Consider the following 25999-nt stretch of genomic DNA (forward strand, 5'->3'; position numbering starts at 1 on the left):
CTGAGGTGGAAAGGTTCCCCTGGAGGTCATCTCACCCCAACCCTCTGGTTAAAGCAGGGTAAGCAGGAGCAGGTTGCTGAGGGCCACAACTAGTTGGGTTTTGAATATCTCTAGGAATGGAGACTCCACCACCTCTCTGAGCAACCTATACCATTGTTTGACCACCCTCATGATAACGAAAGTTTTTCTCATGTTTAAACAGAATTTCCTGTAGTTAGGTTTGTTTGCATTGCCTCTTGTCCTTTCACTGGACATCACTGAGAAGAGCCTGGCTCCACCTTCTTTCCTCCCATCACATATTTATACCCATGGGTAAGATCCTTCCTGAGCCTTCTCTTCTCCGGGCTGAACAGTCCCAGCCCTCTCAGCCTCTCCTCAGATCTCAGATGCTTCACACCCTTCATTACCTTTGTGGTCCTTTGCTGGACTCACTCCAGCATGTCCATGTCTCTTTTGTGCTGGGGAGCTCAGAACTCAGCTGTCGTTTGGCAGTGTTTTATAAATATGTAAGTACTACGTTTTAATGCAAAAAATTTAATTGAAGTGTTATTCTTGAAATTTTAAATCCAGATAAGAATCAGAATCATAGAATACCAGGTTGAAAGGGACCTCAAGGATTATCTGGTCTAACCTTTCCTGGCAAAAGCATGGTCTAGACAAGATGGCCCAGTATCCCGGGCAGTCCTATTCTTATGTTAACCTTAACTGTCCCTTTAGAAATACAGTATGTATTAGAGTCATCTTCCATAGCTTATAGAATACATATCTTCTCATTCTGTGAGTAGTCATTTATGCCTAATGAAGACCATGAGAGACCACCTCAGACAGATGGGATGTAGCTCAAATGTCCATTTAAAGGGTTAGTGAGAAGAGAAAAAAATTCTGTGATCTCATTTCAGGCTGGTTACAGTTATGCAACATGTGAAGTGTTTTGTAACTGACCCATACTGAATGCTTCCGACAAATGAACAAGCAAGCTCTCCTTCTGCAGCAGTAGTACTCCAGTAGGACTGGAGGCCTTCTCTAGTACTACTGAAAGAATAATGTGTGCTTGCCCTCTTGAAAACTGGGTGCTGAATCTGCACAAAAGCTTTTTTTCCCCTAGCTCTGCATGCTGTGATATCCATGTGTGGTTAGAAAGCTGGAGTCTTTTAACTGAGTTCAGTATATTTTATGTTAATATCTTAATGTCAAGGATAAGTAGTAGGGCTAATTGATTGGTGTCTCTGCTGGGATTAAGGGTGAAGAAAATTTATCTCTCAGACTTTAGAGTATCTATAGCCAAACAGCAGAAACAGTTCTCAAACATGCCATAGCATTCAGCCTGTAAGAGAGGAGGAACTGGGCAGTGACAGATCCTCAGCTTCAACAAGGTCGTCCCATTCACCAACACACTATCTCATTCTATTTTTCCTGGACAGAAACAAGAAATAACAAAATTTTGACACCTTTGTATTTCTGATTATCACCACAGCTGAGAGCAACTGCTGTGGAACTGAATGGCTTTAGAGTGCAATTTAGAGTTAAAAAACTCTTAAAAAACAATGCTCATTGTATCCTCACAGTCATAGTGAAATCCACCCAAAGACACTGCTGGCAACCATCTTTTTTATAAAAAAGCATTTTCAAAAGCATTTGCAGTGCTAAGAAAACCAGAATAGAGTTACAAGTTATGTTTAGGTTACGTAGTATTTTAATATCTTAATTGGTTAAAAATCAGTGACAATCATTTTGGTTTTTATCTCAAGCAAAACACAGTCATGGTGTCAGTGATACCATTGTCATATATTGATGAGACTAACTGTGTACCCATAAAGATAATAAGAAATTTATCTTCATCTTTTAAACCAAAACAATATAAACATCTAATGCTTGTTAACAGTCACTGCTGTCTCAGATTCTGCTACTGAACTTTCCTTTGGCAGATGCACTAGAAATAATTATTTCCCTGATATTCTGCTCTTCCCTGAGTGGTAGCGATTGCAGAGCAGTAACTGCACTGGCCTTAGACGGAGGTGAATTTTCACATGTATTACCTATGTATGCATGGTTATATTAGCAAACAATTTTCTTCAGATGCTCTTCATCTGAACTATTTTGATGCCACTTCACTGGGGTTTTGCAAATTTTGATTTGTAGGAAAAAAGAAGGAAAACAGTCCTTTTTTTTTTTTTTTTTCCTTGGGAATGAAAGAACATGAATGGGATTCCAAACTGTTAAATGCATTTTGTCAAAATTTTGACAAAACCCTTTCTTGGATGGAGTCTGAATCTGGAAAGTATCGGTTCATTGTGAAGTTTTTTGGAAAATTATGAGCCTAGGGAAAAAAGCAAAATGATGCACCCTCTCGCAGTTTCACTAAGGCCGTTGCTACAGTAATAAAAAATACTTACATTAAAATAAAACCTAACAATATTTTTCAAATTTTCCCCAAATTTCTTTTCCTTTTTCAAAAACGTCATGGTTACATGGGTAAATCTAAATCACGTTAGCCAACATAGTAAAAGTAGATTATATTTAATTTATCTGTAACATATTTTCCTGTCAACAACTAAAAGAGAAGGAACTGCTATGCCATGTGTGGGATAATAGGATTACCAGGGATATATAAAACTCCACAGGGCATCCAATGGCAAAGGCAAAACTTTTTCAAGTCACCTACAGAGGTAGTTCTGCTGGTTCTGTGTAGCCTCTGCAACTGTGATGGATGGATGTAGCATTATTCAGGCAAATGGGGGAGAGGAAGGAGGATGTTAGAAAAAGGTGTAACTGGGGTAAGATTTGTGCTCATTGCAACTATAAACTTCTGTAGAGCTCCATAAGAAGATTCTGCAGCCACAGAAAAAAAACAGCCAACCAACAACAATCTGGTTTCCTGTCTTTGTACCAAAAACATTTGATCTGGAATAATTTTATCCCTTTAATTCCATGGTAAATGTTGATACTTCATCTCCATAGAGTACCTAGTTAAATGATAGGGTTTTTTGTTTTGCTGATATGCAGTCTAATTCAAAAGATGAAACACATAAATGCCAGTGCTGAAATACTACAGTTGTGAATTTAAAGATGAAAATATGGGAATTCTGAAGTCAGAAGTCACACGATGCTTCAGTAACTGAAGCATCATGGTCATGGTTTGGACAGTCAGCTTGGCGTTGCTTTTCGATTCTGACCCATGTTATTTGAACCTATATCCATCCTTAGGAGAGGTCAAAATGTAGAATACCTGAAGGTGGGTTTCAGAAAGGTGATGAGCACAAATATGTTTGATACAGCATCATTTTTTACTTGCAAATGCATGAAGGCCACGCTGAATAAATTCTGAAACTCTTAGAGAGAGCCTGCATGTGTTATGGATCTTACAAATAACAGAGTTGACATCACTGTGATTATCCCTTTTATTTAATCCACTCTCCTACGCTTCTGGATAATGGGAATGGTTAGATCATCCACTTTACCTCAGTCCCAAAAAGACACAAACCTCCCTAAACAACTTTAGAGAGTCTCCTGGCTAATGAGATGAGAGCAGAGAGGTACTTAAGCTGGCAAGAGAAAAAGTGAGTGAAAAAGGGCTGAGAAACCTGCCTCAGTCAAACAAACCAACAGGCATAATGTATTGCTTTACAATTTATCATCTGGGCAACAATCAGTATGTATTCATAATACACCTGGAGACCCTGGGGATCTCTCATCTCAGTGGAAGGTACTAAGCAGAGCAGCCAAACGCTGCGTGATACCTGCAGATCTGTGGTGCTCTGATTCTTTGCAAAAGGATGTGTGAACTACATCATACAAAATGGCTAGCGAAAAAAGAGTCTTTAATATCCTATAGAATACACAAGTTTTGCTTGGCTGAGATGGAGGAGAAAAGAAGGAAAAATGGGGAAAAATTAAGCTTTGCTGTCCAGCTTTTCATAGCTCTTCCAGGAATTCCAGCACTGTCCTTTATGCTTCTCCATTATTCTTGATTAGGAAGGTTGCAGAAGCAGTGTCATTCATAACTGACATTCACGACTCCTTCTGAACTGCCTCACAGAAGTGCTAAATGCATGGAGGGCTACTCTTGTGTAGCCGCTCAGCAGAGGATGTCACATGGATCTCAGCTCCCTAATACAAGGGTCATAAACTGGATTCCTCAGCTGGCTGTAGCTGGAGACACTGGTGCTTCCAGGAAAGCAGATTAGCTCACATCATTCAACAGTTATTTCAAGTGCTGCGTGCTATGTTTCCTAGCATGGATGTGTCTTAAAATAAGCACCAGTACCTGTGAAGAAGAGGAAATGCAAAATAATTATAGAAATAATGATGGGGGCCAATAAGACTCAAGTGAGAATAAAAAACTCTGAAGGCATTGAAATAATGTCAAATGACAGGTGATTATCTCTTTAGGATGTTTTATACTGTAGGAACTGTGTTAAGTATTTAGAAGGATGAAAATAGTTATGTTCACAGTGAGGTAACAGCTTTTTTTAAGTAATGAAGTGGACAGAAATGAAGACATAAGATAAAACCTGAAACACTGCAGAGTTGGAGACAACTGGGAGTTGTTGAATGAGTTACTCTAGTTAGGAGGGTATTGCAACAAGTAGAGAATAACTTAGTTTCTATTGCTGTTCACCAGAACCGAGACATCAACAGGATTACACCACGAAACTCACCTTGTGAAGCTGTGGGTGCTAAATTATTCCAGATGATTCAGAGCAAAAGGAGGAAATGAATCCTACAAACATTTATATATGAGTAACTGTTCTCCCAGGGTTGTCCCATTGATTTCAGCATGCCTATTATATAAGTGAACTGATGTGTATATAAATGTTTGCAGGGATTAACATTAAATGAAGATTAAAATTTTCTCATGGCTGCTTATAACTCCATACAGTTGATGCAACAGCCAGGAATTGCTGGGGTAAAGGAATATGCCAGCTACACCGCTCTTCTGTGACTACTCTCACTTTGTAGAAAATGCTGTTGGAAGGAGGAGAGATGGACAGGAGCTGTAGAAGGTATCCCTAGGCAGGGAAGTTTGATATAGATCTCACAGCTGTTTTCTGCTGGGATAATGCAGCTGCTGTAAGGCCAATATAGAAAGAATCTCAGATGCACAACCAGACATTTTAACGGATATAGCCTGGAACTTTTTTTTTTTGGTTTCTGGGCTCATGAAAATAAATAGCATCACTTTAAAACTTTTAATATAAGCAAGCTTTCAAACTTGCAAGATGCTAGAGAACACGGAGAATTGCATGCAGCGATGCACTAAATTGCACTGGCAGGCACACACAGAAAACAGATGGATATGCTCGGGGTCTACAAACATGGTTTCAGAAGATGGGCCCCAGTTCTTCAGTGGAGCTTCTTTGAACATGAAATTACTATACTGAACACAAATGCAAACAAGCACTGCAACAATCTTGAGCTTGTTTATAAATGTCCCATGGCTGGTCACTGAGTATGTCTATTATACAGTTGGGGAAAGAATTACAGTGTGATTTAGCAGGAGCCAAGCTAGCTTTAAGCAAGCTTACTCTGTTGTTTGATAATCAAGTTCAAGTAGCACTAAATTCAGTGCAGTTTATTTTCACAGGTCCAAAGTCAGTTCTTGGGAAGACATAAGCTACTGCAGCCACAGTTACATGTGTTGACTCAGAAACATTTTCAGTCTCTTTATAAGGACAATCATTTCTATGTCCAGTGCCTAGGTACCTTTGAACACCAGCCAGCGGTTTTAGCTATGCCCAGCTTTACAGACACTAAGCCCAAAGACCAGCTTTACACAGTAAAATCACATTGGTTTAAGCACAACTGAGATTTACACTTCTCTTATGTGGGTCATGCCATTTTAATAATGGCAGAGGCAGTGTTACATACAGTTGCTTTTTAGGACAGGAAGCACCAAAAAAAAATAATACCCAGTTGAAGTGACAAGACAATAATCCCAGGAATGTTTCTGACCTCATGGTACTCTTACTAACTAATGCTCCTTTAATAGTGATGAGTTAATGATATCAAGCCCTGTGTGATCTGACATGCAGCATGTGAGATGACAGTGTTCAGACAGAAATACTCAACCTCCGTCAAGCTAGCTGGCTCCTATTATAGCATGGGTGTTAAACCATGCTGCTGAACAAGCTTTGGCAGCTATCATGCGAGCTTCTGAAGTGAATGAATCACAGTGGTAACGGATGATTGAACAGGGGTATATACAGCGTGACTCCCTTAATTTCTTTCAGAGGGTCACACTTCAAATCAATTGCAGCAAAGCTCAAATTATACGACACTGAAAACCGAGTTCAGTTTCTTTCAAAAAAAACCCCAACCTGATCTTCTGTGAAAGCAACAAAACTGTAGATGGAAGAATCTGCCTATTTCCAGGTAGAAATACATCTTGGTATTTTATTTTGACTCTGGAATAGCCAGTTGCAATATCTACATAAGAAAGAAATGGTGTCAGACTGTCTTCTAGATATTAAATGCAGGTATTGTTCATGTTTTACTCTTCATTGCATTGCAGAGGAGCATTTCTAATCTGTGACCAAGAAAAAACGAAAATTCTATCTTCAGGACATTTAACTAGATCTAGACTAACTATACTTAACTGGCTGCTTTCCAGTGTCTACTGCTGAAAAGGGGACTATATCTAATTAACTTTGCTTTTACTTTTAAACAGCTTTTAGTGGAATTAAAATAAATAATTTATTGGAAGGAAAAACTAAATCTACAAAGCTTTTTTTGTAGAGAATTTCATTTTTGCATGTAGTTCACAGTGAAGAGCCATCTGATTACTACGTTTCATTAACTGTGTTAAAAAGAACAAGTTGTGCCTTATTCTGCATAACATTCATAACATGAAATAAGAGTTTGGCCTTGTGACAGGTAGTGGGAGAAAAATTTTGGAAGATATTCTTATATTTAATTACCTATATACACCCAATCTTTCTTTTTCTTCATTAGTATTTTTTGTATATAGAAAAGAGCTGTAGAACTCACAAATGTCAAAAGCACAGCTGCACATACAATCCTGTCTGATGTTTGTGATGAAATGAGGAGAAAGGAATACCAGGATCTATGTCCCAGGAAAAGATGGAACTTTAAAGGATAGTTGCAGTAGAAATTTAAAAAAGCTATTTGAAAGACCTATTTTTGTTACTAGGATGCTATTGCCATTAAATTTGTATTGCGAGTTCTAGGACTGCTGATGAAATAAAAGGCATGCTGCTGGAATAAAAAGCAATTCCTAAGAAATCACAGTATCTGCTAAAAATATAAACCCACATGGTTGCTGAAAAAAAGAAGAAAATTCATTTTAAAAGGTCAGAAAACAGAAGTTAAACTGAAATAAGTTTGTCTACTTTGACAGATGCCTGGGGTTTTTTTTTTTAAACCTAGAATTTTGGGGTCATAATTTTGCCGCATCAGACAATAAAATCCACTAATATTACTAATATTTTAACTCAATTTTCTGGCAGATTAAGACACCATTTATTGTCATGTCTGTTTTAATTTTGTGCCATCTTCTGTTCCAGTAGCGGAACCAGAGTGAACAATTTCATTTATCAATTTCCATGCACCTGTGCAATGCTGATATGTTTAGACTCACAACTTGGTGGTCAGGGAGTCTTTGAAATCAAAAGACATTCCTTGAAAGAAGCCAAAACTAATTAAAATAATTTTGTGCATATCAATTTTTGTAAGATCTCTGTAACTTCTTTAAATTTTGTCTTTGCTAAATATTATCTCTATATAGGCTCTGACAGTCTTATGTCATCTGCTGTTTCCTGCACTATCAGCTCCTGCATCTCTTTTCCTTTCCTTCCAAGTTCTCTGCAGGCCATTCATAAACCTCTCCTCTTAGAATTTTCTCCTTGATGCCAGGAGCTATGTTGCTCACTATGGGCTATTGCAGACAAAGGAGTGCTGTTGTATCAAACTTACAGCCTTGCTTTGCTTGGCCAGTTATCTGTAGTTTTAGCACATTCTCGATGGTATACCACAAGAATGTGATGCAACTCAATATGCTGGGGGAAAGGGGAAAAGGCATGCAGGGAAGTTTATTCTGGACCTCCTTGTTTCAGAGGCTGCAGTGAACCCCAATTTGCTTCCGTAAATCATCTTAATATGTACAGAAAGTAGTGGCAGTGGGCACTCCCCATTTCCTCCTTTGCCAAGGGCCCCCAGGATGTCAGCACATCCACACCATCATGCCATCACATCTGCGGCAAAAAGCAGCATCAGATTTTTTTTTTCCTAGTTAATGAAAACTCTGTGCTTCTGGCACACCACTACACTGACTGTTTTGATTGAAGAAGCAAAGAAGCTGCAAAATTTTGCCGTGATTGCTAAACATAAATACTTCTCTGCCTGCAAATAGCTGAAGAGATGGTGTCAGACAGTGATCCATAACATAGCTGAAAAGAATGCTAAAAGCCATTGCTATGCAATTATTTCATCAATGACATTGAGCCTTTGTTATTTGCAATCATACTAAAAAAAGTGTTTATTGTGAAATAAGGAGCTTTGCTTTAGATTTAGAGAATTTATGTTTCTATGGAGATGACAAGTAATTTATTAGGTTAGCACTTCAGAATTTCTAATGTTGACTTTCTTCATCTATAGTTTCTAGGTTTTGTTCACCATGACAGATCAGTAGGAATGTATTATATCTGCTTTTAGAACTGCTTTTCGGGTTTGGGCTCAAGTATTTGACCAAAAATCGTTAACATGCTAAATACTGCTTTTTTCCATTATATGAGGTAATCTCAAGTAATAATTTTGCACATAAATGCTGAATGTCTTGATATTTAAATGTCATGACCATCAGGGTCATGATGATCCAGGTATTTTTCTTGACCTATAGAAAACAGGGAACTGGCTTCCTGCATAACGTTACTCATCTGGTTCCACATTTTAATGCATATATTTATAAAATTATAAATGTATAGTAGAAGTATCTTCTGCATTTCAGCTTTAAAAAAAATTCTCTTATTTCAAGGGGCCTGTTAAAATCAATTTGTAGAAACTTTGTTTCCTAAACTTGGACAGATACACGGACAACTATGTCATGAACCTTGACTTTACAACTGAACTTTAGTATCAGGCTAGAAATCTGTGTAAATGTCTTGTACAGTTAATTTAATGAAGGAACTGCACTTAAAGGAGATTCTAGTACTGATTCCAATCCAAGTTCAAATTTCACTCTTCAGAACATACTGTTTGTATACACATTACTGATGCCAGGGTTTGCTGCTGTGCTTCCAGTCCTGTAAAACAAAAGATGAGGCTCACTCTCACCAACCGTGACAATTAAATAACTCATGGCGCTTTTCTGCCTTTGAAGGGCGTTAACGTTGGTATTCCAGCCAAGCTATAGTTCAGGAAATTACATTTTTCCTCCCTGTATTTCCAAATGGATAATGTGGCTCCAGTCCTCTGTTCAAGGCCAATAACCAGTGCTGCTGGAGGATTTGGAGAGACCAGGTTTATTAAATGAAACAAGTTACTCGGCAAGCAGCAGAATAAATGATGCCTGCTTTTTTTTTTTTTTTTTCCTGCACAGCTATGAGCACCCCTGATCATTCTTCCATGTACCCTCTCAAGGAAGGCCTCGAGGACCTTTTCATGCCTTCGAGGTAGTTGAAGGCGGTGGTAGCTCCACCCTCAGCACGCCGGTGGGCTGCAGGGAGCCGGTACCTGCTGAAATAAACCATCTTCCTCTCAGAAATTAGGTCTTTCTTCTACCCCTGCCTGCTAACGTTGTGGAAACTTGCAAGTTGTGAGACCCCGGCACTCGCAGTGAGTGGCAGTCGGTAACGGCTAACACAGTCACGGGTGGGGAAGCAGCCAGGCGCCAGCTGGCGGGGCGGCAGCTCCCGCCGCGCCTCCATCACCGCCTGGCGCCGGAATAAACGCGGCCCCTCCCGGGCGCTGGCCCCTCCCGGGGAACCGCGGGGAAACACCCCCCGCGTCCCCAGAGGGGCAGCGCGGCAGTTCCGCAGCGCGCCTCGTCCCCATCGCGCGGGTGAGGGGCGGCCGCCCGCGCGGCGGCGGGAGCCCACGTCTCGAGGCGCCGCTCCCCGCCCGCCCGCCCCGCCGCGGCGGAGCGCGCGCCTCTGGCTGGGCCGGTCCCTCCTCGCGCGCCGTAGCGATGCTCCCGGCTCCGCTGCCCTCGGAGGCTGTTTTCAAGATGGCGGCCGCGCGGGCGGCTCTGCGCGGCCGGGTTCCCGCAGCCGGGTAGAGACCCCCCTCCCTCTCCTCGCTGCACCCCCGGCGCCGCAGCAGGCCGGGCCGGGCCGCGCACCGCGATCCGCCGCCATGCCGGCCTCAGTGCGTGCGTGAGAGACGTCGCCGCGCTGGTCTCCCCCGCCGCCGCCATGGAGGAGCCGCCGCCGCCGGGGAGGTCAGTACCCGGCGCTGCCAAATAGGGAGCTGGGCGCGGAGAGCGGCGCGGGCCGCCCGCTGCCAGATTGTGGCGCCGAACCGGGGTTTGCGAGTGGCAGCCGACCCGCAGCGCAGCCTGCCTGGCCCCTAGCCGCCGGGGCACGGCCGGGCAGGGCAGCCCGAGCGCTGCGTTGCTGGGGGTACGTTTTTAACACCACCCGCTTCCCCCCCCCCCCCCCCCCGCTCCGGTCCCTTGGCGATGCAAAAGCTCCGGCTGCTGCTGTTGCTACCTCAGCGCTTTTATAAAGCGCCCACCGAGTGAGAAAGCGCCTCGATAAGGAATCTCTAGTGGCTGCGGTGGGTAAGGCAGTGTTTTGTGGGTGCTTTGCAATTAAAAACAAACCGTTTCCTTCCCCCCCAGTTGAGCAGCAGGAGCAGACGGGTGGTTGTGGGGCACTCGCAGAGCCGGCGCCGGGGGAAAACTTTTACCGGCAGCTGGGGCCGGCGCCGGTGGTGAAGGGGCGTGCGGTGAGGAGGGGGAGTAGCTGTCGGCGCCCCCTGCGAGGCTGACAAAGGGTGGGCTGTGCGCCTTGACTTGCGAAGAGCAGCGATGAAAACACCGCCTACTAGGAGGGTCTCGTGTTTATAGCAGCCGCGATTAAATCCAGGTAGTTGGGTTCTCCCTGGCCCGCCGATGAAACAGCAGGATCTTGGAGTATCGCTCCTGGCAACGTTGCAATCCATATTTGTCAGAAGATACAGTTTGAAAAAAAAATCTTCCACAAAGAGGGTTAGCGTTGTGCCTGAAGCTTTTTGCAACTGCTGTTACCTCCTGAATGTGCTGACCTGCAGATTGGCTTTTTGCAAGTCTCCATCTGTGCCCTGCTGAGAGATGGGGATGCAAATTACTTCATGGTTTAGTGTTTCCAACTAGCTGTAGAAGTGTTGCATAAGTCCAAGTTATTAATTCCCTGGCAATTATTTCTCCTTTTAAAATAACATCCTGTTGATGCACTTCACTTCTCACTAGCAGGCATTTAGGAAACGTTTTTTAAAATGCTTGTGCGATCAATTAGTACTGTAAAGCAATAGTCAGGCACATTGTATTCCAGGTGTGCTGTGCAAAAAAGCTTCGTGCTGTCGCGTTCCTGAAATCAGTCTTGGATATTGCAAGCTGCTGTTTTGTACTGATGTAATAAAAGGGAAGTGGTGATGCACTCCAGTTTGGATCGAGGCTATGGTGTTGAACAATGTCTGGTTTGAATTTTCATTAATGTATTTTAATGATTTGTTTTTCTTACGTCATGAGAATACCAAAACCAGAAGGTATATAACAGTTAATTAGATTTAACAGAAATATTATGAAACACAAATGCCAGTAGGGCAACTGAATTCGTAAGCTTCCAAGTTCCCTTTTGCAGTCTCTTCAAAGAGTAATAGTGCAGGTTAAGCAGAAGACGATTTAAAATTAAGTTTGTACAACAGCATGACCCTAGACCTGGGCTGTCTTCATGTAGAAGAGTAATCTGCAGTGCCTGAATGGAAAACACCCAGGCATTTCCTGTCTAGGGCCATTTCTGACCTCTGCTGGATTCTGCTTATTAAAAGACAGTTTATATGAGTCGGATGTGGGTGTGGATAGTGTGGTGGCAACTTTACCCAGCAAATGAAAATTGAATTAGTTATTTCAGAGTGAGCTGGTGGGTGGGAAGGAGATGTCTCAAAACAATTAGGTAGCCTTAATTTGTGTAGGGTAATGCATGTACTCTGCTGTGATTCACTTCTGCGTGTACTTTGTGTATCAACTTCACATCTGCTTTAGAACAGAACTGTTTCTCTGGCTTTACCTAGTACTTGATTTTTCTTGAAAGTAATGCAAGAGTAAAGTAGAGTGAAGCATTTTCAACATGACTAAAGTTGATTTAAGTTTTGGAGTTATTAGATGTTCAGTCTTGCGGCTGTGAGGTCAGAATCTTGTTGAAATCGATGGGTCTGTGTGCAGGCTTGGCAATTTGAAATCCATTTGGTGGCAGATAGCTTTTAATCCTGTTTGTGGAGTATGAATGTGTTCTTGTGATAAAGTGTTCTTCTCACTAGTACTGAAGTGCACTGGTATAATGTATTCTTTTTAAGTTAAATTTACTTCTGTTGGAGAAGTACTCACTCATTAGCAATATAGCTACTTTTGTTTAAAAAACAGTTTATTGATTTATTGTCATGAGACTGCCTTATGGGTTGGAAAGCTGTTTGTGTAAGGATTCTGTGTCTTGTCAGAAGAAATATGCAACAGTACATTTTGTAAATCGAAGACAAACATATGATATATTCATGGCTTTTTTTGAATTACACAGTCCTTAGTCCAAAGCATTTGATTGAGAATCTCTCTCCAAAAGCAGACTGGTTTTCCCAGGTCTTCCTTTTCTTTCTTGAAACATACACTTCAGGGTGGAGAGAGGGGAGGCAGCTCTAAACTGAAAAATGCTCAGGGAACCTATGGGGGCAGATGTTGCTTTTGAGATAAGATTGCGCTTGGACATTGGCATCCTGCAGTGGTTATGGATAAGTGAAAAGATACTACTGAAAAGTTTTGGGAAGAATTCACATTTACGTATCTATCCGTGTAACAAAGGAAACAAAGTTTTCAAGATAAGATGTTACCATTTCGATAATTTAAAACGATAATTAAAACAGGTACATGTTTAGTGCTTCTTGGTTATGGCCTCTAGGCTTTGAATTTTCTGAGCCAAATTTTAGGCTTTCCCAAGAATTTTCTGACACAAAATCCACTATAGAGAAAAATGAGGCCTTAAGCATTTCCTTTGTTGGGATGCCAGTTTTGGTGGCACTGCAAAGGCATGAAGAGCCGTAGGGCTACTCTAACTTGTGCCTTGATGCTTGTAGCCCTCTTTCTCCTGGTGTACCAGTGCAAGGGGTGAGGGAAGGAGCAAGGCTGTGAATGAAGCAGGAGAGAATTGTGAATAACATGGAGGCTTCCTCTGTGCAGGGGAATTTTTCAGTGGTCCGTCTATCAGGTTTGTTGGCTCAATGATGACAATGAACTGGGCTGTCAGTCTACAGCATCAGTTGCTTGGGGGAAGCCTGAGGTCATGTCATGAATTGGGCTCAACCTATTTTTCTGTTTGCCAAATTATCTGTATGACTGATAGTGTATCAGCAGTGAAAGAGTTTAGAATTATTTTATTAATTTAGAATCATAGCTTCAGTGGGAAAAATGATTTAAGTGTATAGAGTTTTACCATTTTTTTGTTGTTGTTGTTGGGGTTTTTTTCATGCATTTAAATGAGGTAAGATGTAATCTTTATTCTTCATGTATCGCATTTTCTTGTTTACATGTGCAAGACTGGGATGAATGACTGCGCCACCTACGCACAAACACACATGAAGTGCTAGTTGTCTTTGGCATTTGTAGCAGCAAGGATTAGTCTGCGTTGTGTGGCTGCTCGAGTTGTTTTTATGTCTGTTAATTAGTGCTGTCTGTGTCAAGGTTAGTTTTACTATTATGTAAGCTAGTGATATTGGCCCTTGTGGAATGCAAACTGTGCTGTGATGAAAAACAGATCTACTGAATTTGAAGGAAAGGATAAGGGATATGCAGTAATTTTTATTTTAGGGAGCGAACTGGGATTTTTAGAGGCTTATAAAGAGTTGGCTTCCTTGACAACCACATTTCTTAAATTATATACAAACCTTTCTTTTAAACTGCATCTAAAATAGATTTAGAAGATTTTTTTTTTATACTACCTGCTGCTAGTCAAGTAGTATGTTGATCTCTGTCAGCATAGAAAAATAAAGGTATCTTGGCTGTTATTTCCTCACCTGTGTGATTGGATTTACTGTTGTATATGCCATTTATGTTTGCAGGGCTATTACTTCCCTTAAGTTTTCTTCTGCTATCAACTGTTAACTGCATTGATGCTATGTTTAGCCTCTAAACTATTAACTAAATAATTTTTGAATTTTTAAAAATAACTTAGAAGTTTATTAATTTAAAGAGCTGATAATTGTGCCATGCTCATCCTTGGCCAACTGCAGACTTAAAGCCAAACCAGAATGTTTGTTCTTAACACCCGAGTTTGAGTGTTACTGAGTTGTGAAATGTTCACTCATGTCCAGTCCAGGAACCCTCTATGTAAAATCACATCAGCATGCCATGAACCTCAATCAAGTTTATTCTGGATTCGGACAAGATAGGATATAACTTTATTGCTCTGATGAATGTCTTCTGCTGTCACAGGGTAAAAGGAGGAAATTAATTCTGTCCCTTCTGTGTCCTGCTAACATTTAATGGTATTGACTGCCATGTGTTGCTTTCTAATGTGGTAGACATGTATGATTTGTTCTGCCCTTGGCTTATGCGTGCTGCTGGTTTACTTGCTGATGGCTTCTCTCAGAGCTGTATTTGTAAAGGTTTTTACCATTTTGGCTATGAAACATCCATCCAGTAAGCGATAACAAGGCCACAGTTACATACGCCTCTGTTACTTCTTGGCTGCACTGTAGAACTCTCCATGGGCATGTCCATTGAGTATTTGGGATGCTCCAAATAGTGCAGAGTACCGCAGCTCCATTGCATTGCCTGGGTTTTCCAAAGGTCACGGACTAGTAGTCCAGCACCCAGTGCTTACGCACCAGCTTCCGCTAAAAAATATTTAGCTTCACCTTCAGGGTACTTGTAGACTTTCAGTTCATCTTTTAGATGAAGTCAAACTTTGGGATGAAAACCAGTTGGTAGCTTTTTCTTACCTAGCAATGGAACTTTCTGCCAAGAAGAGTAAAATTCCTGCATGGGAGAGTGGGGGAAGAATAGCAGTTACAGATCTTGTTATCTTTTATCCTAGGTCTGTGTCTCTCCCAATTTATCACTGTTATATATGATATATTTATAGTTAAGCCTAGCAGCTTAATGCTTTCTGTCATAGTATCTCTTTTCCCAGTAGTATGTAACTCTTCTTGGTGTGGCTTAAATTTTCCTGAAAATCATCCAGATTTGTTAGTGTAGATTTTTCATAAGTAATTCTTAATTAAGTACTTTTTTTGGGTGTGTAGCTTGAGTCCTTGGGATCTGATTTGTGCAGGTGCCAAGAATTGAACTGCAGCACTTACTCTTTGGATTTATACTATGCTATGTAATGATCAACCATCTTCACTTTAGTGATGAAAATGTTTTTCAGAGCTTCTAATTTTTTTTTTTTTTTAAAAAAAAGTCCTGTTCTTGGAAGTTTCAGTTTGAAAAAGTATTTTTTCCCAAAGGTGAGTTAAGATATAGTTGAGATTGAAAAAGTAGCACTAAGGATGAAGCATGGTGACTGAAACCAATTAATATTTTGACATTATTTGTTCTGAGACATTGAAGAGAAGAGAGCTGGATACTAGCTGGGCTGGGTAAAGCTCTCTTAGCCTGTTTCTACAGTTCTAACCTTTGATCCATTTGCAGCCTCACCTGGTAGGCTTAAATGTGGATATGAAAACCTGACAAATCCATCAACATTTTCACTCTTTTTTTACACGTTGTAGACAATGTCAGAATGAAATAGGCCCATTGTTCTTTCTTATTGAAATAACATACAGCATAGTTTTAATCAAAAAATCTATTTGTGAATCAGGGGAAAAAAAGCTCAGAGATTAATGTACATGCATATTCTGTAAATGCTGTTATGTCATAATCCAAATTTGCATGAAAATTTACAATAATCCAAGATGGAAAAATTAGTTAATCTTTCTCTGTTTCCAGATTTACTAGTAAAAAATAACAGAAGGTTCTGATTATTATTTTTTCTGAGATGAGAACATGAAGAACTGCCAAAATGGTTACAAGAACTGTTTTTTTTTTTATACTTATTTCTAGTTGGTGTAACTTGCAGAAGAAAAATCATTTAAATAGGTCTCAATAGCTCTTACCTCTGCTTACAATAAAAAGATATGATGAATACTCACTTGCATTTTGCTTAATTTATTTTTAACTTATTGTTTGACAATTTCTGTGGTTTTGAAGTTTACCATATTTTTATAGTCAGTCAAAAGGTGCTTCAACACCTCTCTGCTGTTTCAATAGGCTGTTAAATTTTTCTGTGACTCTTAGGTCTTTCTGTCCTAAATATAATAATCAAGTACTTTAAAACTTCTGCACAAGAATATAGGAGAACTTTGGAAAAAGTGTTAAAGTATTAGTAATTTACAAAACTGACTGTGATAGTTTCCAGATCTTGAGAAAAAGAAGATTTTGTTTGAATTTCTCTCTTAAAATAAATGTTGTTTGTCAGTACAGTAGTGCTGTAAGGAACTTTGTAATGGGGGGAACTGGCTACAGTCAGACATGTGCTTGAGGTCCACTGTAGAAATGAAGTGTGTTCACACTTGCTGGGTCCTTCTGCTCTAATTAAGCAATTTGAGAGTTACCAAGGGGGAACAGATGTCATTGGGAATCAATAAAAGATAAACTGTTTACCTCTAAACTTTACCTTAGTCTTTTCCCCAATAATGACTTCTTTTCCTTGTAGATTTCTCCAGAAAGTGTCATTATTCTATCACAGTGAAATCTTGCTACAAACCGCTGTTGATCTTGCAGCAGAAATACTTGCTTTGTACTGCTCTCAGGCCTCAGCTGACCTGGGATTTATTGTACTTGGTGCTTAACTGTTAGCAGAACTGTTGTAGAGTAAACACATAGTTTGCAAGGAGGTGGCAAGATGTAGGTCAGGGCTTCCTAGCAGTATTGGGTGTTTGCATTTGTGCAGCCATGGTACAGGTTAGTCTTCAAAGATAAACAAGGTGTAAATAGTGAGCAAAGCGTGTCTGTTACAGGGCTACTATTACATTCTGCCTATTTACTAATGAAGTTTTAGTGTTTCTGTAATTATTTCTATGTTGATGAGCCCTTGTTCATATGTTAATTTGTAAATAAGATACTGGAATTATGTAATTCAATCAATTCTTGATAGTGATACAGGTATTACCTTAAGCATCTTCCTGCCCAAATATTTTGCTCTTATCATTGATGAAGTAAAAAATCTATGTTAGTTTTGCAGCTGTCCCAGACTAGAAATATTATTCTCATCTCCTAACATCCCTCTGTTCCTCCCCTCAACTAGGAATATCTGCCATATGAAACTTGCTAGTGTAACATGAATTCAGTACATTTGGTTGCCTAATCAAAATTAAAGTGGTTGAAGTTGCAAAAATCCTGCTAACAAAGACATTCCAGCTAAATTGGATTGTTTTGGCAGTATGAGTGAAGAACTAGGATCAGTACTTTCAGTTACACCTGTGTGTCTTGGTGGCTGGTCACTTCTGACAAAGTGTCAGTGGGAAGTAGAAAGGACAGGCATCTTATCAGTTGCTTCAGCTGTAGGCAGAAGAGAGTGACTGAGGGTACAATTTCACATCACACTTAATGTGTTGGAACAGCAGGTTGCTCTCTTCGTGGTCTCTCCTCAAGAGGAAGCCAAGATCCTCCACTACATTCTTTCTGGTTCTAGCAGTCACATGTCTGTAGAGTTTTCACTTCAGCTTATTGATCTGGTGGGTAACTGATGCACCAAAAAATTAATGTCGTTTTTTTTTCCCCATCAAGTTGGTGACAGAGTTCACGTGATTGTTGGTGTCTATGCAGAGAGGGCAGGGGTGTGCAACCTGGGAGACAAAAGGAGCACTGGAACAGGTTCCCTTTTTGCTGTCAACTGACTATAGGCTTGGTAATTTCTGAGGCTCTTCATCCCAGTAGAAAATGTGTGAATAAACCTCATTACATTTTATACTTGATTTTAAAAGTTTTTTAATATTACTTCATGTTTTTTGTGCTCATGCAAGCTTCTCTGCTGTAACCTGTTCTAATGAAAACTTAGATTCTGTAAAATTCGCATCTGCAGACTTACTTGCTGAAAAATGCAAGTGCTTTTTTTCAGTTAGCATCAGCAGTAAATGGTAAAATTACTATCTCTAAGTAACACCACCCCTCAAGTGCCACTTTTCCCCAGCAAGCTAGTTGTTCATTTCTAGACTATAAGACAACTATTCACATATACTGTCTTCTCCTGATTCCTCTGGGAGGAAAAATGTAGCTATGTACAGCTGAATTTGAATTTGAAAATTCCTTAAAACTGAAATTGTTGTGCTGGTGCTATTTCTTCTTTAAAACATTATTTTGTAATATTAGTGAGTACAGAAAAGCACTAGACTTTAGCCTTAGGATGTTGTTTTAAGATGACAACATGACAAAATATTTTTTCGCTTCCCCAGGTTACTTCCAGTCAGTTAGCATCTCTCTCTCCTTCAAACTTTCTTCTAATTTTAAGATAAGTTTCAAGTTTGTTTTTTTTCCCATTCATTTTAGCCTTGACATTGGTGTGCCTTACATAATACCTGCTTTTATGGTTAGAGAAATTGATGAGAGATTGAATGTGACCCTCATAAATATTTATGTCTTAGCTTTCTGAAGAGGTGGAAGATGGATGCCTTTAACTAAATAGGATTAGCCACCTGTAGAAAGCAAGAATAGTGCAGATGTAAGGGTGATCATAGGGATACACAAATTGAGTTAGAGACACACGCTTGAAAAACAGGTACTGAGAAGTCAAAGGAGTTAGTAATCTTGCTTTTTATTTACCAACTGAAGGAAGAGTTGCAAGGGCAACAAGTGCTTTAGAGAATGTTTTTATTTTGTCCTCTTCCCTGCCTTTTTTGATACAGCCTTCATGTCAGAAGAGATGATATTCTGAAGTTCCCCTTTGCCACTATGAGATTGCTGTTAGGTGTTTTTCTGCCAGCCTTTATTGTAAATTAAGTTATCCAGATGCCTTTTTTCTAGAGTAAAGTGATGTCTACAAGATCCTCGTGAGCTGGAAGCTTGGAACACCAAAGCCTTTGTTACTGCTCTCCCCTCCAGCTCAAAGTTGCTTTCAGTGCTTTTTGTTCTACTGGTGGGATGTGGCATGGGTCTGTGTGCTCTTGTTCTCCCTCAAATTTTGGAAGGTGACAGGTAATGGATACTCCTTCCAATTCTTTACCTAAAGCCATGGGTATTCATTTGCCGAGCAGCGATATTTTCCAAAAGTAACAAAGTTGTTTTTTTTCTCAGGAGACAGCTGATCTAGGCCTTAATAGAGGAGACAGTGCTTTTTGCATTCACCCTTCATAATTTGAAGACTTTTCTGTTCTTGTAAGTTTTTTTACACTAGAAGAACTCTAAGGACTGTATCTGTAACTTATCTTTGTGATAGTGATTCCTGTTCAGAAAAAAAAAGACCCAAAACTTGGTGTTTTCCTATAGTTTACCCAAATTAAAAAGCCAGGCAGGACTTTATAGTTTCAAGTCAAATTTAATTATACTGTTAAAAATCTTACCAAGTATATTACCAAGTGTGTAACAATAAGAGCTATTAATATGTTGGCAGCAATCAGAAGTTATTGGGGACTAAGATTTAACATTGCTCAGAAATGCGAAGATCAGGCATATGAGATTCAAATGTGAATACAGGGTCAAGTATCTCCATTACTGTATGTCAGTATTAGAATCATAGAATACCAGGGTGGAAGGGACCTCAAGGATCATCTGGTCCAACCTTTCTTGGCAAAGGCATGGTCTAGACAAGATGGCCCAGTACCTTCTCCAGCTGAATCTTAAGTGTGTCCAGTGTTGGGGAATCCACCGCTTCCTGGGAGATTATTCCAGTGGCTGATTGTTCTCATGGTGAAAAATTTTTCTCTTGTGTCCAGTCGGAATCTCCCCAGGAGTAACTTGTACCCGTTAGCCCTCGTCTTTTCCCTGTGACTCCTTGAAAAAAGGGAGTCTTCATCTTCCTTGTAGCCACCCTTTAAATACTGGAACATGGTGATAACGTCTCCCTTAAGCCTTCTTTTCTCAAGGCTGAACAAACCCAATTCTCTCAGCCTTTCCTTTCATGGCAGGCTTCCCAGTCCTTTGGTCATCTTTGTGGCCCTCCTCTGGACCCTCTCCAGCCTGTCCACATCTTTTTTGTATAGCGGAGACCAAAACTGAACACAGCATTCCAGGTGTGGCCTGACAAGCGCTGAGTAGAGTGGGGTAGGTGGCTTCTTTATCTCTGCTGGTGATACTGGGTTGCATCAACAAGGGTATCTTCTTGGCTATCTTTGCCACAGCAGTGCACTGTTCTGCAGCCTGTGCTGCGCTCCTGGATTATGTTTTCCTAGGTGCAAGACCTTGCACTTGTCCTTGTTGAACTTCATAAGGTTCTTGTTAGCCCACTCTTCCAGCTTCTCCAGGTCTTGCTGCAGGGTGGCTCTCTGTTCCAAAGTGTCCACCTCCCCACTCAGTTTGGTACCATCAGCAAACTTTGTTGGATACACTTGATCCCATCATCCAGATCAGTTATGAAGATATTAAACTGTGTTAGGCCCAGTATTGCTCCCTGGGGATCCCACTCCTGACAGGTTGCCAGTTTGAAAAGGAGCTGTTTCCCACCACGCTCTGGGTGCAGCCTGTCAGCCAGTTCCCCACCCATCGCACAGACCACTTGTCTAGACTGTAATGTATCAGTTTCTCTAGGAGGCTGTGGGGAATCACATCTAAATCTTTGGAGAAATCCAGGAAGACAATGTCCACCGCTTGCCCCACATCAACTCAGGAGGTTACTTGGTTGTAGAAGGTGATCTGGTTTATCAAGCACAATTTGCCCTTGTGAATCCATGCTGCCTTTTCCCAACCACGTGCTTCATTTGACTTGTGGTAGCCCCAAGGAGGATTCATTCACATTAGGCTTTAACGTGAACAAATTTTTTTTTTTACTGTCTCTGGAGGTAGAGTCACAATAGGAATGTGTGACATGTACACCATTTAAATGTCCACACTAGTCACAGAATTTTTGTATCTTGCTAACCAGGCTATTTTGCACTCCCGCCCCCCACCCCCCAGCACTGTGACAGATTTACACAGGGTGTATTTAGCAAAAAATACAGTTTTATTTGCACAAACTGTGAGGAAATTCCTGCTGCTCTGTAAAAAAATAGTAAACCCACAAGATTTTTTTTCTTGCTTTTTACTGAAGGCTTCCTTCGAATTGTGCTTATAGTCCTTCCTTCAAGGTTTTTTGTTACTATTTCTTTTACTGCCCTTACAGCAGTTTGTAGTAACTGCTTTGGATGCAACAACTGCAAGCATTTACTTTTAGTATTCACAAATGTAGCAGATCCTTAGAAGAGTGTATAAAAATGGGATTTATAGTCCTTTCTGCTTTCAGATCGGGAACTTTTCAGAACTAAGTCCATTTATTTAACCTTATAGCTTCCCTCAGAACAGGGAATTTTGAAAAGGTGATTAAAAAATAGGAGTGTGTGATGCTTTCATAATATTGGAACATACAGTAGGAGTTTACCAGATAGCAGTCCTGTACTTGAGCAGAACTTCATTTCATTTCGTCTTGTTTTCCTGACTAGGTTGTCTAATCCTCAGTCTTAATTTCCCAAAGTGCTACAGGTTGATTAATGAAGGTCCTTCCTAGTGCTGTTGGTCCAGGAGTACTGTCATGTTCTGTGCTATGCAGATAAAACAAAACCCAGTACTGCTCCATAGAAGTTAGAGCTGCTGATTTCAGAGTTGTGTTGTGTGTGGTGTTTAGCAGCTCTTAACTGGATACTGTTTTGTTTTGCAGTTTTAACAGATGCAGAGATGGTTACCTAAAAATCCTATTTGCTTTTAGCATTGCCAGCAGCTGTGGGATGATGACAGTTTGCAATTATGTTCTTGTCAGAATATTGTTTATCTTTGAAATAGAGTGGTTGCAACTACATTTAGGGAGAGGTCCCTTGCTTTAAAAAGACTTGATTGGCAACGTGTAGTGCCTGTGTTTTCTGCTACCTTAGCTGATTGACAGTGTACATTATGAAGAACAGGCTAACGAAGCTTTGTCTTCCTACATACTTTAATTATCAAGCCGAATCCCTGTTAAGGAACATAGAGTTGAAAAATAGATGCTTTGCCTTTAAAACAAAGGCACTGAGTGTCAAGAACAAGTACTTGGTAATTCGCTGGTGGACCTTGTACAGACCTTGCAGCTCCCTGTATGGGAATGGCAGGGTGCCATCGGAAGAGTTGAGAAAGAACCTTACTGATGTGAATGGTGTGATGTCTTTGAAACTGCAGGAAGCTGTTTACGCCAGCAGCCTGTGGAGGGTGCAGCTTGGTAAGTGTAGTGGTGAGTGATTATCCTGGCTACTGCGTTGTAATTGCATAACTCAAAAGTATTGCTCTGTGCTTGTAGTCCAATCAGTTGACCTCTACTGCTCCGATTCCCAGCAAGCTTTTAAGCTGCGTGTGGGATGATAGGCAGTGGCCGAACCTGAGTTAATTATGTAAGAGCTTGATACATTTGAACTCCTGCTTATGAGGATCAAGGTTAGCTGATATAAAGGGAAGATTAAAAAAAATGTTTTCTCCACATAGCTGTCAGTTTTTAGCACGACCTCTTGTTATTGGTTGTTACAAACTTTGAAAGTTTGAATAATGCTTCAGTAAAGTGCAAAAAGTTTATACTGGTTAAAAATCATACTCTTCAGTGTGCTTTTAGCCTACTTAATTTTAACATGTCCCCATGTGATCTTCAGTGGTCTTTTTGTGTGTTCATTTATTTTTAATGATAAATGACTATATTTTTCTAAAGGCGCATGGCATTTATCAACAGCAACAGTTGCCAGACTTTTTGCTCCCTGTCCTGCTGCTTCAAATTTTATACCTCAGTTTTCCCTCTCTCCTATTTTTTTTTGCAGGCCTTTGAAAATCTAGAAGATGTATCTTGGTTTTCATGACTGAGCTGGAATTGTAGATACATTGCCGACATTTTGACTCCGTTAAAAAAAAAATTGAAGAAGTTCTGTATTCTATCTCTTCAGATTCTGGTTGAAGTGCACCCTGGTGTAACATACAGTAGTTGCTTGTTGGAAACAGTCTTGGTTATTTAGTTTTCTGTTGCATTTCAGAGCTGTCAAGGTGTTTTGTTGTTTTTTTTTTTTACCATACTGCTCTTGCAGCTTTCCCAGTATTCCTGATTTATGCATCCTGGCTACAACCTTTTCTATATTCCTAGGGAAAAAAATTGATGAGAAGCATTCTGTTCATTAAAATTAAAGCTGGGACCAACCTGTAAATAGACTGATGTGAAAACTATGCACTTCCAGTTTTCTTTGTAAGTGTTGTGTTTAAACTGTCCTTGACAAATAGTAACTTCAGTTGTCACACTTGTAGCTTTCACTTTTTGGGTGTATGCCTAATTAAGATTAGGATCGTTTTCACTGGCTGTGGGGGAGAAAACCTTCAGTTCTTGGTAGCAAACAATAAATTAGCTTTGACTAATGTTTCCCAACTCTACTTGCAACAGTATTTGGGAACCAACAATTCTGTGTAATAACCAATACTATAATCTGATTTAGGTTTGCTAGCAGTGCATTTTATAGGTTTGTAGATTTAATTAGTCTATGGTTAGTTCATAGAAGTAAATAGCACAAAAATGTTACAAATGCTGTGTCAGTAATCTGTTAAAATTATAACTGCTTTTAACACCAGAAGGTTCTTGCTGATGATCATATATGTCTGGTGTCGTCTGGATGAGAAAAATTGTACTGGCATGACTAAGCTGATGTAGTTGCTTTAGTTCAGACTCTAAATATCTAGTGCATTGTTGTACAATAAGGCTTTCACTGGTGAAACTGGGTCTTTGTGTTCAGTGTCCTTGATTTGAGCTTTGAGTTGAGATTACGGTCTTTGCACACAAACCCTAAACTGAGCATGCTGAATTTCTAAACTTGAGTTGCAACCTGTGCCTGCCTTCCTCTAAGCAGATCAGCCAGCTCCAGTTATCATCATGTCAGCTGCTAACAAAACTGGTTCTGTAGAGCATGATTGCTGTTTTGTGATGTGACTTCTAGTGCTGCTATGGTTTTTAACAAATCATCAGCTTACTAATTACCCAGAAAAAGAATAATATCTGAATGTTAAGTAAGCCGTACTGGATCCCACAGTATAGGTATGTATGTTATTCAGGTGGGAGACTGGAGGGTGTTTTGAATATGTTCAGACTTCGTGCCCAGTCTCATCAGGCGTAGCAAGAAACAAATAAGGTAGTGACTGTTGAGGGAAGAACCAGCTTATGGTCTTTAAAGATCAGTTCAGTCAGCCTGGTGAAGAGGTTTGATCGTTACACTCTTAGAAGAGGTTACTCACTTAAAAACAAGAGGAAAACATGGACTTCAGGAAAGCAGACTTTGGCCTCTTCAGGGATCTACTTGGCCCAGCAACATGGGATAAAGCCCTGGAGGCAAGAGGGGCCCAAGAAAGCTGGTTGATGTTCAGAGATCATCTCCAAGCTCAGGAGCGGTGCATCCCGACAAAGAGGAAATCAGGTAAGGCCACCAAGAGGCCTGCATGGATGAACAAGGAGCTCCTGGACAACCTGCTTCAAACATAAAAAGGAAGCCTACAGAGGATGGAAGCAAGGACAGGTAGCCTGGGAGGAATACAGAGAAACTGTCTGTGTAGCCAGGGATCAGGTTAGGAAGGCCAAAGCCCTGATGGAATTAAGTCTGTCCAGGGATGTCAAGGGCAACAAAAAAAGCTTTTACAGGTACCTTAGTGATAAAAGGAAGACTAGGAAAAATGTGGGCCCTCTCTGGAAGGAAAAGGGAGACTTGGTCATCCAAGATATGGAGAAGGCTGAGGTATTCAACAACTTTTTTGCCTCAGTCTTCACTGTCAAGGGCTTCAGCCACACTGCCCAAGCCATGGAAGTTAAGGGCGGGGACTGGGAGAAAGAAGAACTGCCCACTGTAGAAGAAGATTGGGTTTGAGACCATCTAGGGAACCTGAAGGTTCATGGGATGAGATGCATCCGCAGGTCCCGAGGGAACTGGAAGTTGAAGTGGCCAAGCCACTATTCATCCTATTTGAGAAGTCATGTCCAGTGAAATTCCTGCTGTCTGGAAAAGGTGAAACATAACCCCAATTTTTAAAAAGGGAAAAAAGGAAGACCCTGGGGAACTATAGGCCAGTCAGTCTCACCTCTGTGCCCAAGAAGATTATGGAGCAGATCCTCCTGGAAAGTGTGCTAGGACACATGGAAAACAAGGAGGTGACTGGTGACAGCCAACATAACTTCACCAAGGGCAAATCGTGCCTGATGAATTTGGTGGCCTTCTACAACAGGGTTACAGCACTGGTGGATAAGGGAAGAGCAACTGTCATCATCTACCTGGACTTCTGCAAAGCTTTTGACACTGTCCCACACAACATCCTTGTCTCTAAATTGGAGAGACATGGATTTGATGAATGGACCATGTGGTGGGTAAGGAATTGGCTGGATGGTTGCACTCAAAGAGTTGCACTCAAAAGCTCGATGTCCAGGTGGAGAGCAGTCATGAGTGGCATTCCTCAGGGGTTGGTGTTGGGGCTGGTGCTGTTTAACATCTTTGTAGGTGACATGGACAGTGGAACTGAGTGCACCCTCAGCAAGTTTGCCAATGACACCAAGCTGTGAGGTGCAGTCGACATGCTGGAGGGAAGGGATGCCATCCAGAGGGAACTTGACAGGCTTGAGAGGAGGGCCTGTGTGAACCTCATGTAGATCAATGAGTCCAAGTGCAA

At 40.8% G+C, this 25999-nt stretch overlaps 1 protein-coding gene across 9 annotated transcripts in view; it reads left to right on the plus strand.

Moving 5' to 3' along the window:
- The window catches only part of MAP3K4 (mitogen-activated protein kinase kinase kinase 4), a 124302-nt gene that overhangs the window by 37067 nt on the left and 61236 nt on the right, over window positions 1-25999 (plus strand). For 3 of the 9 annotated variants that reach the window (XM_074862976.1, XM_074862977.1, XM_074862980.1), the window contains exon 1: window positions 10023-10393. The exons of 1 other annotated variant lie outside the window; for it this stretch is intronic. In XM_074862976.1, the coding sequence (XP_074719077.1) occupies window positions 10368-10393 (26 nt within the window). In that variant the 5' untranslated portion in view covers window positions 10023-10367. Of the gene's footprint in view, window positions 1-10020; window positions 10394-10711; window positions 10732-25999 lie in introns of those variants that run through there. 5 more of the 9 variants (XR_012628183.1, XR_012628182.1, XM_074862978.1 and 2 more) reach the window with 3 other exon arrangements.

The sequence above is a fragment of the Strix uralensis genome, chromosome 3 (assembly GCF_047716275.1).
Source record: "Strix uralensis isolate ZFMK-TIS-50842 chromosome 3, bStrUra1, whole genome shotgun sequence".
Taxonomy (NCBI): domain Eukaryota; kingdom Metazoa; phylum Chordata; class Aves; order Strigiformes; family Strigidae; genus Strix; species Strix uralensis.